This window comes from Rhea pennata, chromosome 1 (assembly GCF_028389875.1).
Source record: "Rhea pennata isolate bPtePen1 chromosome 1, bPtePen1.pri, whole genome shotgun sequence".
NCBI classification, from domain to species: domain Eukaryota; kingdom Metazoa; phylum Chordata; class Aves; order Rheiformes; family Rheidae; genus Rhea; species Rhea pennata.
In genome coordinates, this window is record NC_084663.1 from 176,496,906 (window position 1) to 176,516,079 (window position 19,174).

At 34.5% G+C, this 19,174-nt stretch overlaps 1 protein-coding gene across 2 annotated transcripts in view; it reads left to right on the top strand.

Moving 5' to 3' along the window:
* PCDH9 (protocadherin 9) overlaps positions 1-19,174 on the top strand; it is a 670,823-nt gene that overhangs the window by 428,968 nt on the left and 222,681 nt on the right. Inside the window, exon 4 of one of the 2 annotated variants that reach the window (XM_062566919.1) lies at positions 9,110-9,311. In XM_062566919.1, coding sequence (XP_062422903.1) covers positions 9,110-9,311 — 202 coding nt within the window. The remainder of the gene's footprint in view (positions 1-9,109; positions 9,312-19,174) is intronic. The other variant, XM_062566920.1, reaches the window with a different exon arrangement.

The following is a 19,174-nucleotide window of genomic DNA, read 5'->3' on the forward strand; positions in this document are numbered from 1 at the left end:
ATGCTGGTTATCGTTATAATTGGAATAGCGCTTCTGCGATAGTTCTTCAACTGAGTGCACTTGTAATGCGCATTACGCATCTTCCTAGGAGGAGCTCATTGCCAAAAGCAGACTAAACAGAAATAGATTGAAGAGCATTGAAATCTTTAAGTGACTAAAGATCACATAAAATATAATTCTGTTATAACTGACTTGTTTATGTATGAGATTCTTTACCTGCAAATAAGTAATGCAAGTAAGCTTTTTTTTATAAAACGTGCCAGAGTAACAGATAAGGCAGTTCACAGTCAGTGTGGTGTCTTGTTGTCGGTGAGATCCATCTCTTCATGGTGCTATATCCTAATGCTTAATGTCAGCTAAAATTTGCGGTGTTTGGTATCCAAAGTCAGGTGCCTAAAAACTAACAAATGTAGTGCAAGATCTATCTTTTCTCCCTAGTAGGCTAACTTAGGGCATTTAAATTTGAAAATATTTGATTTTATGTCCCTCTGCTGTCCAGGAATATAACAATGGAGTTATCAATGAGATTGATCTTTCTTGACTTCAGTGTTCTGATAGTTAAATGTCTTAAGCTAACTTAGTCATCTGCAGCCAATGGTAAAATATAGATACCTCAGGAAGGCATTTTACCGTATCATTCTTAGAATGCTTTTCTGTAGGATGGCACGAATGTCTCACTAGAGCTGCTTCCTTTCTCCATTGACAGCAAAAGGCAACTATCATAGACTATTTTTTAAAAAAACTTATATACAAAATTATAGCATTTTTAATGAATCCCTTCTCAGAATTATCATTTTCCCTAGAGTTTCTGGTAAGAAACACTTGATAAATACAGTGAATTATAGTTTACTATCTTGTAGCAATTTGAGTTAATAATATTACTTAATATTTGCTAATGCATTAGCTGAGCTATCGATTGTTAGTTGGTTATTTTCTTTTATGTTTTATTCTGTACAGCAGTCTCCATCTCTTCCCCCCATATACCTTTCCACACATCTGAGATAATTATTTGCCTAACTGTGAGCCTAGAACTGATTTCCTGAGTTTCAGACAATTAATTTGGGGGGAGGGAGTGGTATGGAAGAGCTGTTAAGACTGAAATTGTTGAAAATTTATTATTATATAATTTTTTACAATTTTTAATATATAAATTTTTATATATAATATAAAATTTTATATATATATATAATATATAAATTATTATATATTTTATCTAACTCTGAAGTTGAGCAAGGTCAAATTTACCTTGCAGTCCAGATGATTGTAGATAGATAGCAGTACTTATTAGGAAAAGGAGTATTCACCTTCTAATTGAATATTAAGAAGTCAGACCTTGAAATAAAATAAATGGTAGTGCTGTTTTAGTGTCTTTAGTTATAAGTTTGACAGTATTTCCATTATTCAATAAAAAAATGAAATCTGATAAAAGCAAGAGTAAAGCACAAAGACTAGTTTCATGAGATAAATTAAAAGAATGTCACTACATAGAAAAGGAAAAAAAAAAGTGTTAGTGCCACAAACGATGACTGGAGCTACAAGATTTGGTTGCAGGTCTTTCTGTATTCAGTGTTTGACTGCAAAATTGAAATAACTTCCCAGCGAAGGGGCTGTTTGCTCCTCACACTTAAAGGTGCTTGGGGCCACCCAGTGCTGGTTTCCTCCCCAGAGCATGGGTAGACTGCAGCTGAGGTCTGACTGTCTCTGGAGAAAAGACCAGTCACCTCCTTACCCCTGTGGCCTAAGCAGTTGGAGAGATTTAATAGGTGATAGTATTTATGGTTCCTCTTGATATATTACGGTGTAATTTACTGAATTATATGGAATTTTAGCACCATGAATTGAGTGGAAGAAGTCTGATGATTATCTGGTGTGCTCTGCAATTAATGTCATCACTGTTACCTTAGAGGGAAAAATAAGTGAATACCTGACTAACCACCCAAGCTGCAGAGGTGGTACGGAAGCGTGGCATGGTATTAAGCTGTAGCATGAAGCAGCAGCATGAATTCCCTTTTCTTTTCCTTTCCTTAGTTTAGCCTGAGAGGCTGCTGGAGCCCTTGTCCACCCTGTCACCTTGCTTCTGCGGGTGACAGTCCTGGGAGGGCACGGATGGGGGCTGCCCCACGAGGCCGGTGGGATCCTGGGTGGAGGAGTGTTGTGGGGTCTGCACTAGCGAGTCTCATTTGCGTGTGGCCGAGATGAAAGAGGAAGAATCCCATTTCCCTCCTAGCTAATTGCGGGGATCTATTGTACGACGTGTACATAACGCTGAGTTGAGCCAAGATGATTGTAGGAGCCTTTCGCAAAGAAAGTAGAATGATTTTATCTCTGATTCTTATCCTTTTGTGAGCTTGAGTGGAACGGGAAGGAGAAAGGTGGGTATAAGTGATCACTGGGCTGAATTATAGGCTGAATTATATGAATCCTTATTTGAGGGGATTTGTACCCTCCCAGCAGGGTACCTAATACACTTTCAAAAAAAGGTCGCAGTCCAGGAGTGGTATCTTGGTAATTCATCTTTCCAGCTTGGGAAAGAGAAGGTAGAGAGTAGATTTTAAAGAGACTTTCATTAAGTGAATCAGAATTTTTTTATAAAAAATGTATAAGAAACTATTGTTTATTTATAAAAGCAGACTAGTGCAACAACCATATGTTAATTCAGAGACCTTGTCAGTTCTTTCTGTGGAGCAAATGCAAACAAGTATTTGTGTGAGAGATTCAAAAAGAATCTCCTTATCCCAGATCACTTTATCAAAAAGGAAGGGATTTAACTATAGCTTGTTAAAATTAGATTTTAAGTGTGGTGGTGATCAGTACATTTTTTATTCCACCCCTCCTCCCCCCTTAAAACGGATATTAGTCTATTTGTAGTGATTTGACTAAGGAGGGGAAAAGAAAAGAGAATTCATGCTTCTTCTCCATACTGCAGCTTTGTACCACTTATATCAAGTTTACAGGCTTGATCTCATCACAAGATTATATCCATGTTTAATCCATGAATCAGGAGCCTGTGTTTTGATCAGCAGAGGCACAAACTTTGTCAAACGGTCATTTTCCACAAAAGACCTCAAAAGAAGCATGTTTTTTTTCCTGCATCTTCACAGTATTTTCTTAAACTTGTACTCAAACCATATCTTCTTCCTCATCACCATTTCGTAAGCTTTTTAGAGGGTTTGTCTACTGTTTTCTCTTCATCTTATTTGAATAAGTTTCTTCTCTGCCTGCTTTATTCATGAGTGGGGTGTAAGTTTCAGTAAAATAAAGCATATGTAGATTTTTGGTTCTTTTCCATAAAAGTATATTGTTTTTCTTGTTTCATTTTTGAATACTTTGAATAATTTTGTTCTGCTACAAGGAAAATGTTTCCAAAAAGTATTTTGCTTCTTTGTTTTTCTTTTGTAATGCTCTTTTATCACCATTATACAAAAGTATAACATAATAATTCAGACAGAAAAGGGAGATAATTTCTGATGATGCAAGTCTTTTCCATATTTGAAAAGAAAGATCTTACATATATTGAAGTTGTATGATGCTTGAATGCATATTCTAATATGCAAACATATGGCCCATTCTGCACAGCTCAATTTTGCTTGGTGTGAATGAGATGGTTTGGTGACTTCTGCCTTTCTGGAAAAAGCAGTAATCAAGGCTCTTACCTTAAAATTATAATGAATGGAGAACTGGGCATTTTGTCTGAAGCGCTTTGTAAACTCAGGAACCAACTCGGTTCAAATTCAGCAGGTTATCTTTGCAAGATAAATATTTTTCTAATTGTAGCTTGTTTTATAGCAGTGAATAGGATCTTTTGCCAATTCTGTCACTGCGAGACGCTCAGAGATGGAACAATAGTATAATTATTTCTTGGACCCTTTATTAGTAAAAACAATACAATAATTGTATGAAGCTTGAAAGTCTAATTTTCAGAATAAAACAATCTTACCACACAAAAGCTTCTCTTAATGAAAATTTCATAACTGCCTACAGCCTAGTAGCCATCATTCTGGTACATAATTGGAAGTAAAATGCATTTTAGAAGCCTGAAGGCAATGGAAAGCACTGAACAGTTTTGAAAACTAGTCCTTATACTTCCTACATTACAGCTTTGTCTGTAACATGGCTTGTAAATCATCTGCCATAGGACTTTTTGAGCAGTCAATATCCTATGCCATGGTCTTTCACCTACTTGGGATTTACAGCGCACAGGTCAATAAAATAGAGTCAAGAAACTATTTGCAGCCTGCTAGCTGCAAGGGTTAGGTGAGCCCCTTGAACGAGGGCTCGTGGGAAAAGGGGTCAAGAGAGGACACTCAGTCTCACAAGCAGTGCTCAGATCTCACTGGGTTTGCCTCATCATGGAGAAAGCCACACTCAGGCAAAGTTCCTACCAACTCTTTTGCATAATTAAGGATTTCAGATTTGTAACTTTAATTCTCTGTGCCACTTTCTATCACAAAATATATGTATGGAGTAAAATTACAAATTCTGGTATCAGAATACATTTAAAAAAGCTAGTACTGGGGGAAATAAAGTGCTTAGGTGTATCTTATTATATTTTGAGTCTAGTTTATAGCTTTGGAAATTACAAAACCACTCCAGATATTTCTAGCTTTTTTTTTTTTTTTTTTTTTTTTAATTAGAATTTCTGATATCAAGACAACAAAAGTGAGAAAAATACGACAGAAGAATACATGGAAGAAAAAAAAGATAAGCTGTGACTAAGATGTAATTTTAAAATGTTTTCAGTATCTCCAAATAAAACATTGTAATGAGGAAAAATGCCATATGCTATAGCAAATGCAATTTCTACTTTTCTGTAGCTGAACACTAAGATTAGGAGTATTCCTGCTCTCCTCAGCTCAAAATAAAGGCATTTTATTGATATTCCATTGGCACATTGAAGATACTACAACTATCATTTATATCCAGTAATTTAGCAAATTACAATTGTTAGAAAGTGCTGGGTATATTATAGTTTCTTGGGGTTTTGGTGAAATTTTTTTCTGGTTTTGAGTTTGGTTTTTTGGTAGTGACAAAGAAGTAGCTAGGCCAGTTTCATGTGTGGTTGATTTGTTATGATTTTGTTGTTACTATGATTAAGAAAAATATCGTCTGGCTGAGAACCTGGTCTGAAAAAAAAAATGTGTTCCTATTGCACTTGAACTGCCCTTTTATCAGCACCAGATCTAGCTACCTTTTATCATCATCTAAGATGTAGAATTAATTCTCTTCCTTTATTGCCAGCTAAAATACAGAATTAATTCTTCCCTATATCACTTGTAGGTATGAAATCATGCTTTGCCTGGCTGAGCTTTATAGAATCTGCTGCAGTAGATGCTTATTACAAGAATGATTCAATGGCTCTGATTTCATTTGTTTTCCTGGTTTTTAACACTCAACCCAAGATCAAAACATATTGAGTCAAATTGTCTTGGATTATAAATATATATTGCATTCAGACCAGGTAAAATCATTTTGTTTCAACTGAGTTTCCCTTTCAATTTTGTCATTCACATCACAAGGATATGATTTTTTTTCTGATTAAAATAAAGATTAGATGTTTTTCATAACATAAATAAAACTCATAAATTATATTTTTTGTTTCTCCCCCAACAAGGACTGAATATTTCACAGAGCTCAGATGTGAGTTTTGGCCAAGTGGTGTTTATCTGAACCATAACCCCATGCCATGCTGTATGCAGTCTTGCATATGCTATACCACAATTAAAATTATCATTGTTTCTTATTATTGATCCCAGTGTTGTACCTACTATAAACCTCATTACTCAGAGAAACTTGGTTCTGTTTTTTAGTAAAAAGAATTCAAAGCTGTGTTTAGTTAAGTGAAATATAAATATAAACATAGTGTAAGCAGATTGTGGATTTTTTTTTTTCCAAAACAGTCCTTGATCCTCTAGAAAAGAAAGAAAATTCAACTGGATTTTTGAGAAAGTATTGTGAATATTGTACATTTAGAGCACCTGTTTATTTTAGGCATATGATGTATCTAAGGAATCTGGAAGTGAAGGACAGTCTTGCAGTCTAGCTTGCCTCAGTCTCCTGGACACTTTGGAGACTGGTGGGAGGCATTCCCACCCCTTTTGTAAGCAGCTAATTTAGCTGGATCAGCTGGATCTCCAGTGGATTGACAGTCTGCTTTTGCAGGTGTTTTGACATGCCTAAATTAAGCATTTGCTTTAAGTCTCTCTTTATAAAAAGGATTTTTCCCCCGTACGCTTAGTCTTAAGTTTCTTGCCTGGCCACATGCTGTCTGTTCATCATCTCAAAAACTGTATCAGTGTTTATGAGTCCTTTAGATATTTTTATAATTCTTTGTGATTTGCGGGGTCCTCAGGCAGAGGCTCAGAAAGCCATATAACCAAACAGAGCTTCTTGGTTTTTTCTTTTTCCTTATCCTTTAATTATTGAACTTAAAAATTTATAGGACTATCAGCTAAAGAGTTTCTAGTATTAGTATTAGGCCTGTGACTTTTTACTGTAGCCTGTCAGTATAGACTCACAGTAGATTTTGGCTGGTATGAGGGTTTTTTTGTGAAAGAAGTCATTATTTTTGCTACATAACTCATGAAACTTTGGAATTTTTTTTTGGTAATTATATATTTTCTGTTTATTTATGTGGCTATTTTATTACAGATTTTAAGTGGTATGCAAAATCTTGAATTGAAATTTTCATCTCCTTATTTTAATAATTTAATTTCTCAGTCATTCGTACTTTCTAATACAATCTTTTAATTCAAAACAATGAAAACAGTGATAGTAATTTCCTTTTCTTCTGCTGCTTACTGTTTTTACTAGTACTATAAATTCTTACATTGAAAAAAGCAGAACTTTACACCTGGGTTACTGGAAACAAATATAGGAAGAGGAGATTTTAAGCGGTGTGGTTAAGCATATTCTTGTTCTGTTCATATTCACAGAAAAGAATTGTCTAGTAATACTAAAGCATATTCAGAGCGGCAAAGCCAGGATGAAAAGATTATAAAAAAAAGTAACAAAGTGTGAGGTAAAAGTTTCCTTCGTCGTAATATATAGAGTTAGATCTTCACCTGATGTAAAGTAATTCAGCTCAGTGACTTCAGAGGATCTATCTGGTTTTGCTGCAGCTGAGTTCTAAACCTAAAGCTAGGAAAGGAACTTAAAAGCAAAATACTAATTACAAAATCATAGCCAAGAGCAAGTAGTATTGCATTTATTTCTATACTGACTTACATAGTAATCCAAAATTGACTTAATCAACTATCTGTGTCCACCCAAGGGAAATTAATAAAAAGAAGCCTGGTAGAGGATATTGATCATCAAGTAAAATGATAGTAATTACCATAAACAAATAGTTTTTAATAAGTAAACATACAGTCAGTACTCTCTAATTTTTTCTCATCTTAAAGAAAGGGTGGAAAAAAAGACAATTGAGGCCTGATGCTTTTTCCATTGATTTCAGGAAGGTTATTTGGATGGGATACAGATCGCTTAATTTTAACTACTTAAAAGTAAGTATCTAGTGTAAGATACCTATTGCAATATCTTTGTGATGCTTCACAGAATCACAATGTCACAGAATGGCTGAGGTTGGAAGGGACCTCTGAAGACCCTCTAGTCCAATATCTCTGTTCAAGCAGGGTCACCTAGAGCATGTTAGACAGGATCGTGTCCAGGCAAGTTTTGAATATCTCCAGAGAAGGAGACTTCACAGCCTCTCTGGGCAACCTGTTTCAGGCAACCTGTTTCTTTCTCTATGGACTGTGTAGAGATCTTGAATGATTAGCTTAGGCATAACCCCTAACCTTTAGATAGTTAATATTAATTGATAAGACAGTCATCACTAACCCAGAGTTGTTAAGCTAAAGCAAACTTTGTGAATCTCTTCCTCGTTCCAGCCAAGCAGATCACTGAGGCTCCCTACTGCTGAAAGTCAGTTTTGAGGAAAGATATACTTAATTTAACCACTCTCTTGAGATGCTCTTGAACTAGTTGTTTCCAGTGCCTCAGAGGAGCAGTATTCTGATCCATGAAGTGCTGTTACATGCCTTTCATGAATCCCACGGTCACTGTTGTTAAACAGTTCACAGCAGTGCTATCGGCTCTGCGGCTCGCGGGGAGTCACTGGATCAGTCAGTGGCCACAATCCACAAAGTCAGGCTATTTCTCCAGAAGAGAGAGTTTCAAAATCAATTATGTTTAACTAAACCAAGTGTACACTGTGGATCTTTTTTTCTTTTTTTGAGTCAAATTCCTTTTTTTTTTTTTTTTTTTTTCCTAAGAAGTTCAGGAAAATTTGTAATTCTGGCTCTCGTTTACTGTTGCTTTGAGCGAAGTACTTGTTCTTTATTTTTATTTCTTTTACCAAAGGGATGGTGGCTTTATCCATCGTTGCATTCTATAATTCTTTGCTGGCCATTCTGATTTCACAGACATATTATCAATGCTAAATATCTATATTAGATAATTGATATAAATTAAATATCCATATATATATATATTAATATAATACATATTTCTATTCCTGAAAGGTGACAAAGAAAATTTTGTTTTGGTTTATATAACTTTAGTGGTGGTGGGGGTTCAGCATGAACAATGATAATAAAGTTTATCTACTTTTTACATTTTCTGATTTTTTTGCTCTTCATAGCATAGTTTGCAAAGATTTCTGCTTCTCAAAATAAATTTTTATAGATTATGCTTTTAAAATCATAAGAAAGAAAGCTAATATCTACAGATAATTTTCTTATGAGAAGCTTACTTCATAGATGAGCATGTGGAGACATTTGAAATTTTGCTGTCCTGCCTGCCATCTTCCCTGGGTTGCTCCAAAGGCAAGCAAAAATTAAAAAAAAAAAAACAAAAAAAAAAAAAAAAAAAAAAAACACCAGAATCGACAAACAAAACCAAAAATAACAATAGCAGTAAATTAGTATTTATGAGATGATTGTTATTCTTGGTTTAGTTTGTCATTTTGTTTTTTTTTCCCCTTTTCCTGTAATCTATTTGTATTTAACAAGTTAAAAAAAAAAAAAAAAGAAGAAAAAGAAAAAAGAAAAAGAGTCAGGAGAGCAGAAAGAAGAGCACTAATCAGCGTGTCCTGTGCTCTTCTTTGTAGTCTCAGCGCCGTGTTACATTTCACCTCCCCGATGGCTCCCAGGAAAGCTGCAGTGACAGTGGTCTGGGGGACCACGAGCCGGTGGGTGGTGGAACCCTGATCTCACACCCTCTCCCTCTGGTTCAGCCGCAGGACGAATTCTACGACCAGGCCTCTCCGGACAAGAGGACTGAAGCTGATGGCAACTCTGACCCCAACTCCGGTGAGTCGCTGCCAATTCTCTCCTTGTTTCCGTTCCTTCAGTAACTTGCTAACGGATGTCTTCATTCCTTTACAGCAGCAGAAATGTCTGCAAACGTGTACATGAATATTCAGGCCTATTAGTTCATCACACTTGGTAGCGTTGATAGCGCGGTTTGCCTGAAATACCTCATGTTGTAATGTTAACTGTAGGAACAAAAACACGTTTGATGAGAAAAAACAGCTACTGACAGAATGCACAGTGAGTGGGAAACGCTAGGAGGAAAGAAATTGTGCAAAGTAGCAAGCTTTTCTTGGTAGCTGTTTGCAGAGTTGTTTGTATTTAGCTTTGCACTTCATTTTGGGAAAGCCCTTCTAAATGCACATTTAAAAAAACAGGGACATGTAGGTTGCGCGAGCTGTTAGGCTAACCTAGGAAGCAGTAGATCAGTGAAGTGCTGAAAAATGCAACAAATCCAGATTTCTGTAATGTACACATAATTCTCCCTTCTAATGACCAAGTACGCAAAGCTTGGAGTGGCAGGGTATTTTGATTTTTTGAACTATTGGATACATATTTTTATAAAAATAGTAAGCACATGCAGTTTTCCAGATTTAGAAAATTCTTCCTTTCTTCCCTTTTGCTTCTCAGTATTTATGATTTATGTCATGGTGGTGTTTATGACAGTCAGTACTAAAAGATAAAGATATTACTAAAGACCAATAAAAGGTCTTTACCAATACTACCAATACTAGTATTTTGGCATTGCACAATGGAGACTTGAACATATGGAAAACTGGAAGAGGGCAATTTTTATTGCCCTTACCCTCTTGTTAAGATTTCTGTCTAGAAAGTGGACACTCGGGTTAAAAGTCTTTTCTGTGCTCTTGGAAAGTAACTGAACCTTCGTTCTCAAGCATCCCAAGAGTACAGGAATTAGTTTCTCCCTCTGGTGTGTCTCCCTTTGTGTAGATGATTAAATTGTCACTGGGCCTGTATAACCTGAAGCAGAGAAAGTGGCCTTGGGATCTGATGCACAAAATTCAGGTCCATGTTCTCATTCAGGCAGAGCTGGGTCTGAATTATGACATGTAAGTCACGGTAGATGAGAACACTTACTGTGGCATATTGACATAGGAGCATTTTTCTCATACGTCTTAGAAGAGGACAGAAAAGATGTGTTGTGGGAAATTATATGTAAAAAAACTAATTGAAAAACCTTTACCATCTCAGAGTTTTCTTGAGGCTTCCTATTTCTTTTAATTTCCTCCTTTTCCTGTCCTTATTTTATTTCCCTTTTTTTCTGAATATGACACCTGCATTTTTTCACTCCCAAACGAGCAATGTTGTTTGAACTACCCTAAATCGGTAGAAGCACAAAGAACCGTAATAAAGTAGCAACTATGAATAAATTGACTCTGGAGCAAGAATGTATGTCTGTTTAAGAAAGTGAGGAGCTTAAGTGGAATTATCCCGTTAATTCTCTGACCACATATGAGACATGTAAAAGATTTAACGAGATCAGAGAGGAGTTTTAAGGAAGCATTACCTGTTAGCGCTGTCACATTGGCTTCATGGATTCTGAGTTGCACATCTCTTCAGAATGTACAATAAAAATTCTCCAAAAGAGATGGGAAAAATATGCTCAATAAACTTCAAGTTATTAAAAACTGTGTTTTTATAAATTCTGTGTCAATCACATTGTGCAAACATGTAGTATATTAACCATGAGTGATCTATTCATCCCTAACACAGTCAGTAATAGAAGATTAGTCAGAGTGAATAAATGTTGTTAAAGCCTACATGAAAAGTTTTAACATATCTGTAGCTATACCCAATTTAGCCTTGGGGATGCTGAATTCATGGTAAATTTATGAAAATCTAACCATCAAGCTGTACTGATGATTAGTGAGTCATTGATGTATAGGCTTTTGCTTTTGAGCAGACTGAATTAGCACAGACATTGGAGTAGTGCATTCTATATCTCATCAAATATCACGGGCTAAGAAGGGAATGATACGGTCATTACTGTGTCGGAAATAGTCCTAGGAAAACCCAGGGCAGAAAAGGAATGATGCTTTCCATTAGATGGTTTTGGCTTTTAAATCTTACTCAGTATCAAGTTATTGCCTAGGCATTATGTCAGAAGTTATTTTGCTACTGGAGACACAAGTTTTTGGATGAGATATGAAATAGAGTTTAAAGCAGTTTATGGTTATTGAAGACCTTGTGGCAGTTTTTCAGAGGAGTAAAAATGTTAGCTGGTGATTAGGCAAAATTACTGTGTGGGTATTTACATACGTTTGTGGTTAAAATAACTGATGTGGTATCATTTCAATGTAGTATTGAGCACTTCTAGTCTGAATTTCTAGTCTTATTGCTGTAGAATGTTGAATCCTTGTTACATTTCACACTAGAGGTAGTTTCATTTCAGTGGCTTTTTAAAGTGTTGCTGTTTATGATAATTCTATGGGCATTCTAAGGTCAAAGATATAGGTATGAAATATTGAAAAATACTTAGTGTATGTGAGTATTGGTGGATGAGATCTCTCCCTTGCTTGTGATTACCTTATTAATAAAGCAGTGAGGTATGTCTTTGTGAATGTAAAAGGTGATTTAGGAAAGCATTATGATCTGTATTTTTTGCCATTGTATTTGATAAAGCTAAGTATAGAACAGTCATTCAAAAACAGCCTTCTACCACTTACATGTTTCACAGTTGTGAAATCTGCACAGATCAGGTACAAGAATGGTACAAAATCAGAGTGATCCCTCTATATCTACTTTGCACTGTACAAAGCACAATATAAAGCATTTAATTAGTCTTTTAAAAAGAATATTTTCATTAATGTGGAGGTGTCATACATACCTATCTCTCAATCTTCCCCTCCCCCAAAAAACTCTAAGTATTTGAGAAAAAATAAGTAAAAATTTTATTTTCTGTTGGAAAGCTCATCACTTTTGTCTTAAGAGATGACTTAGGCGTGTATCATTTCCCCCAAATCAGTGAGATGGTCCATCAAAGTTGCATTTTTTTAATTAATAATCCGTTCCCCCCTTTCCTCAGAACTTGCAAAAGTTTTTCATGTCATAGTTAAATGAGATGACCTGTAGTAAAATTATCATATAATTACAATTGAAGAAAATGTTATATATATTTTTGAGATTATAGCTTAAAATCTTCATTTTCAAGTAGTACTTATTTGTTTTAAAAATATTCTTTCTAACTCAGATAATCTTAAAAATAATGCACCTTATTTTTTTTTTATATAATGTACATTTTACTGCTTGTTAAGTTCTCAGTTAACAGAAAATTCAATGGCCAATGTGATTAGTTTCTACTAAATTTCTCTTTCATATTCCCGCATACACATATTGCCGCAAATTTCGGATGATAAATGGTGCAGAACAGCTTTTTTATTTTGTTTTTAAGAGTTTCAAGAGAAAACAAAGTGCTCTTGGGAGTGTTTTCTAATGATCTTCAAGAATAAAATCTGCGCAAGAAATATAGATTTGTCCCTACAGTATTTTTCTCAAACTTCATTCTAAATAAAGGTTTGTTTTAGTTCATTGGAATATGATGTTATTCTTGATAGTAAGTCCTTGCCTCTTGGTGAGAACAATTTTTGTTAATGACTTTAATGCTCAGTTAATTATGTGGTTTATTATTGTACACTGTGAAGTCGTGTAAATAAAAGTGCAGCCATTATTTCTTGATATTAGTGTTTTGCTTTTTTAATTCTGCTTGGAACAGTGACCAAAACACAGGTTTTGAAAACCTGAAATGTAAGCGAATGAGATAAAAGTCTCAAAAACTTATCAAAGGTATAAGAAACATGACTGTTAGATTTTTTTGGCATCATTAGCTTTTGCAGAGACACAAGAGCTACAATTACATGATTTAATGAAAAATATGCACAGTAAGAGCAAATCCATCTGGCTAATCTTAGAACAGCAATCTTTCACAGTGGGAGAAACTGAAGTGGAAAGATATTGCAAATACGTGCATTGTCAGCCACACACTGTCACTGCCGTTATGAGGGAAGGGGACCGAGGGAGAAATAAGAAGCAGAAAATAAAATTAACAGGAACTTTAATAGTGATGTGCATAGTCCAAATTTGGTTCATGTCACTTAAACCTGTCTTCTTTGTGTAGACTCAGATATATGTATTTTTTCCTGAAGGTTTCATTCAGTTCCCACAGAAGTCTTTTCCATTTCAGACTTGCATGATTGATGTCAACTTATTGTCAAAAGACTACAATGTTAACCTGGCAGGTGAAACTTCCATATATTCCACATTTATCACATTTGCACTCTGATACGCTTTATAAGAATTCTTCCATTAGTGAGCAACAATCTATTGTATTTTAAAAAAGCATATTGCTACACAGTGACTCTAGCACTGTGGATTTGTTATGCATTATTAAATGATAACAAAAAATAATTCAGATTTACTATAGGAAGTCTCATTATTAGAGAGTCATAATTGTGGTGATTTAATTTTGTGTACAATATTGATTTGTAAGGCAAGCCTAGGGTATGCTACAAAGTTTTGTTGCATTTAAAGCCTTGCTGACTATAGCTTTGACAGATACATGGACCAAGAGAAATGGAAAGCAGCATAATGGTACCAGACTACAATGTCTGTCACCATTACGACCAATAATAAGACCAAAGAGAAAAAATTACAGTGTTAAAAATGTGGAACAAAAACAAAACACGTACTGAACAAGGAGAGACTACAGTTTCTTGGAAAAAAAGTTTGTGAATAATCTGAACTAAAAAAAGTATATCTGGACAGCTATACAAGCTTTGGTGAGTGGAATGCTAAGCTGATGTGTTCTTCATAAGAGCACTATCTTTTGCATTTAAAAGGTGTGTATTACACTTCCTACAAAAGCTAAAGAAAGATATTCTAAAGATGTCTCAGCTGATGAAAGTTCTTTATCTCTCAGTATGTCAGATATGAATGTATAAAACATCATATTTCTTTAGAACTTAAAAAGAAAAAAAGAAACCACTGTAAAATTACATTTACCAGTGTGACTTTATCATGTCTCTTACTACAAAAAAGGGCTTTGTTTAATGACTTTTAATGTATATATCAGCAGGTGTACTGTAAACAGAAACATTTTGTTTTATCATCAGTTCCATTAAAAGTGTACAGAAGTCTGAGGTAGTTTCATGTGAATTTTGAATAACTGTTCAAAAGAAAACTATGTTTTATTTGCCAGCAGTCAGACACACAATGTTATTTTTCATTACTTAAAGTGTTATTTTCATCAGCATCAAACAAAACCTTATTAGTGAAGAGTTCTTCTTTTGCTGTGGATTAGTAAAGATTGTCAAGGGCTCAAATTTAGATTGAAATTGTTAACATATCACAAGGTTTCATACAGCAGAGCTGTACGCTGGAAATGTGTGAAGGAAAAATGTGCCTCCTAGTGTAAAGAAGGGGAAATATGTACTTTCATGAAAATGCTTGATAAATCATATTTTGATAGCTGCAAGCTGTGGATGTGATTCATTTTTCTTCAAAGAGATAAAGAGGAATAGCATATATTTAGTGGAGCGTTGGAACAGCTCTGGGGAGAAAGCCTACAATACACTATGGATGAGCCTGTGTAACAATTCCAATGGTTTAGAATGAGACAGAAATATAATATTTATATCTTCTGATATATGTTTATAAAGCTAAGTAAATGCTTGCCTAATTTTTACACCTCATTAATAAATGGTATCAATATATGTTAACTAACAGAAAGTAATAACTTTATAAAAACAGTGAGCTGGGGAAAAACTGTAACCAAATACTGTGTTTTGAAGGTCATCCCTCAACACCAAATTAAGTGAAATTCTTATTCTATTATGCCCTAAGCAATTAAGTAAAAAATCCAAAGCAATTCCATGCACTTGGAAGTTATGTTCAATAATACTATTTGTGACTTCTTTTTTATTTCCAGTATATTACAAATTATGTGGATTAATGTGGCTGATAAATACCTGAGTTCCCACATTTTAATAAACCTAATGCTGCAGTGGGTTAGTGAAATGTATCAGGGGTATTAAATCATGCTGTAATTCCAGTAATAAGTAGGACTATCTCTGTGACAGTGGTTTAATTATGATTAAAGTTCAGAGCAATGGCAAGACTGTCTTGTATTACACTTGGTCATATGATGGGGTCCCATGTGGAGAAGCTAAGCCTTTCATGCGAAGCACTTTGGTTTTACAGTGTCACTATCATTATACCCAGTGGGTGATGATGGTTTAACCTTGCAGGCTATTCCCTCTGCATAATCCTGCCTTTCATTTGCTGCCTCAAAAGTTGCTTGTCACACTTGGCAATATTGGAGTCCACAGCTGAACATACACGTCCTAAGGTGTAGGGAGGAATGTTTCTTTGCTAATGCTTTCTCTCTAGATAAATCACTGTCCAAGGTTATACTTGTGTTTTCATAATATGAGACTCTGTGTGAACTGAAAGAGGAACATTTGCCTTTGAGTCATTTCCTCCATTTCATTAAACACAAGTTCATACCTCACACAGAATCTTATACTGTCAGATTTAGCTACAGGCAAGTAGGAGTAAGAGAAACTGGAGTCAAGTTGGTGAATTAGCCCTCTGAAGAGCTATAAAATAGTCTGAAGGCTAAATTCAGTCTTAGCCCATGCATTTATTTCTTTTAAAAAGATAAATGAAATCTGAGAGGCATAAGAGGTAGCAACATTGCATTAAGGATTTTAAAACAGTCTTGGTTTTGAAGTCACTGCACTATATCTGACCTGTGATACTTTATTTTTTCCTGCACACCAGTGATGGCTAATTGGAGTGTAAATCAGGGATGAGTATGGCAGAGCCATTGCATGGGCAGAGTGAGGGGGGAACTTGTCCCAGTGCCTCTCTGAGACCAACGCAAAATGTGTCTGAACTTACTGGCTGCTGCCACTCAAGAGGAGAAATTACAGGTCTTCAGCACTGAGCTTAAAAGGCTAGATGGGGCATGGAAATTGTTTAGACCTCTAAGAAAATGTTAGAAGGTTAAAAGAATAGGAAGGGAAGATACCAGGCCAAAACTGATACCTGGATCTACCATCACTGCTAATACCCAGATCGTTTTAGACCCGCAGATGTTTTTGCCAGTGGTGCTATACAAAACATGAGACTAATTTAAGGAATTGATAAGGATTATTTTCTCATAATGCTTTTCTTCTTATCAGGGTCAACCCAAATCTTTTGTAGAGCTCCATAGATTTTCAAAGTTTTAAAGCATTATTATTATCTAGCCAAACCTCTTCCATAGCAGTCCTCAGTGTTCCACACAAAATTTTGCAAATCAAGCCTATCATTAGCATATATTTCAGAATGATTTCATTGATGATTTAAAAATTTTAATAGACAGAGGAAACAGTATTCAGATGCTTAGTGATTTTGATCAAATCACCTTTTATCCTTGTATTTGATAAATTAGATGTTTGGTGTCCATAATTTAGACATGATGTTGAGGACCTCTTGTTTAGTTCTTTGTAATATTTTGAATTTTGTAATCTTTTTGTTTTTGTGGGCTTTTTTTTTGTGGGGCCAAAATATTGGTCCCATATCTGGCCACCTGGCCAGATCACTAAAGAAAAGTGAATCATTCAGTCCTTTCTAATAGTCTTACAGTTAAATGACATGGTCACAGTTTCAAGTTAAATATCCATAACAAGAAAAATTAATTATAACCCTTGTAAAACACAACACTTTTATTAATTTCTTTCTTTATCATTCTTTATTTTAAAGTAAGTAGGAATTTTTCCATGCCTCATGAGCGAACAAAAAGTTTCTCTATATTTGAACTAAAAATAAAAACTTCAGATTAAATTTGCAATAAATAACAAAATTAAGTCAGTGAAAGAAGATCCATATCAGTGTCAGTTAAAGCTGTTGACCTACATTCCAGGGCAGAAGTTGCTAATAAATATTCACAGTGATTAAAATTATAATCATAGTAATAATTAATATTAGTAACAATAATAAACTTCTTTGCTTATACAATCTCTGTTCAAATGCAGATTCCATTGACTTTGCACCAGAGCATCCATCACCTAGGAAATTCCCCTACTGCAGTGTAGGCTGGGAAAGTGGTGCATACAGAAATTGAGATGGAGGTTGTATTGCTACACACATTTTCTGTTTGGGACTATATTTAGAATGATTTTTTTTTCTCCAGTTCTCGTAGAACATAAAGCTAAAGAGGGCTCATAGAAACTTTAGTGGCATTAGGACAATGAAATCATAGAATTTTTTATTCTGAATCAGACATTTTCAGCACATTCTCATATTTTGTTAAACTGGATTATTAAGTAAAAAGTAATTGTGAAAGAAAGGGAAAAATAATTACTCCGGTAAAACTTGATAGATTATATATGTTTGTACAGCTGTATTTGTGAAATTTTAGGGGCATAATGTCAGTTGTATCACTTGAATTTCTATTTTTTTTAATGAATAAAAAGCAGAAATGACCTCATTCATATTTAACATACATTCCATTAACTAAATTGAAAGTCCATGCCAATATCCTTCCTTCTAGAAGTTAATTCTTGACTTTGGAAATTACAGAGCACTATTAGTACAGAGTGTATAAGAAGAAAGGAGTGCACCTCATAGGCAAGTTATGTAGTTTTTCCTGTGTTTTACTTTACTGAGTATTTGGAAATACATGTATAAAAAATTGAACACTAGGGGATAAATACCATAAGGACCTTGAGAGTATGAGATAATAGGCTAGATTCTCTTCTGAATGAGCCCACTTTGAATCCACCATACTGGCTTCAACAACGTATTACTGTGGTTATGTTAAAAAGGTACAAAGAGAAAAACAGGTAACATTCGAATATTTTTTTCTGGTATTTCCTTTCTCACAAAAAAAAAAAAAATCCTTTAACTTGTGCTTTATTTCACATAATATCAGTGACCTAAAGGGAAACAAAAATACAGGAATCTCTTGACTCTGCAAGGGGAATGATTTATCCCATGCAATGCAACCCAAGGTTTAGTTGGAAATATATTTAAAATTGGATAAAAAGTGAAAAACGTAGCTCCTGCTTATAAATAAGCTAAAATACCTCTAAATATATCTTTTGTATTAAGCAACTGCTAATTCTTTTTGAAGTCTCTGGAGTTTGTATCCATTTATACAGAATGATATTATACTGAAACACTAGGACTGAGGCATTGGATTTAATACAAAGTGAAATGAGTTTTTCTCCTGTTTTTTTTTTTTTTTTTTTTTAATTTTTATTTATTACTTTCTTACTTTTTTCCTGTGTATGTTTTCCTTTGTGACTTCTTATCAGAGTTGAATGAAACAGAACTATTAAGAGATCAAATCTCATAAACATATTTAGATAATTCTCTCAAATTCATGTAAAACAAATATACCAGCTTTATAAGATTTTCATTTGAAAACATTGAAATCATTTGTATGATCCTCATAATCCTTTCTCTCTTAACTTTGTTCATTTTGACTGCAAATGAAACTGATATTTTTTCCTCCAAAGTTCTACTCCAAATACTAGCTATGTAGTAAATTTTCTATACTTTTATTTGTAAGCATTTCCCAGTTAAATTGCAGGTTGTCTTTAACAACCTCATTTTCATTTGGATATTTTGCTATTTAACAATAATTTTCTGTTTTGAGTAGAGCAATAACAGCAGATTTTCTATTTTTAGAGTCTTTCTATGGGAAATAAAAGTAAAAAGAGTGGCTGAATAGATACCTCTATAATCACGGTTAAATATATTTGAAGGGCTTTATCAGCATTCTAGGTGCCCTATCAGAAAAAAATATTTCTGTTAGAGACAATGCACCTTCTGAAAGTGTGATAGTGTGATTATGG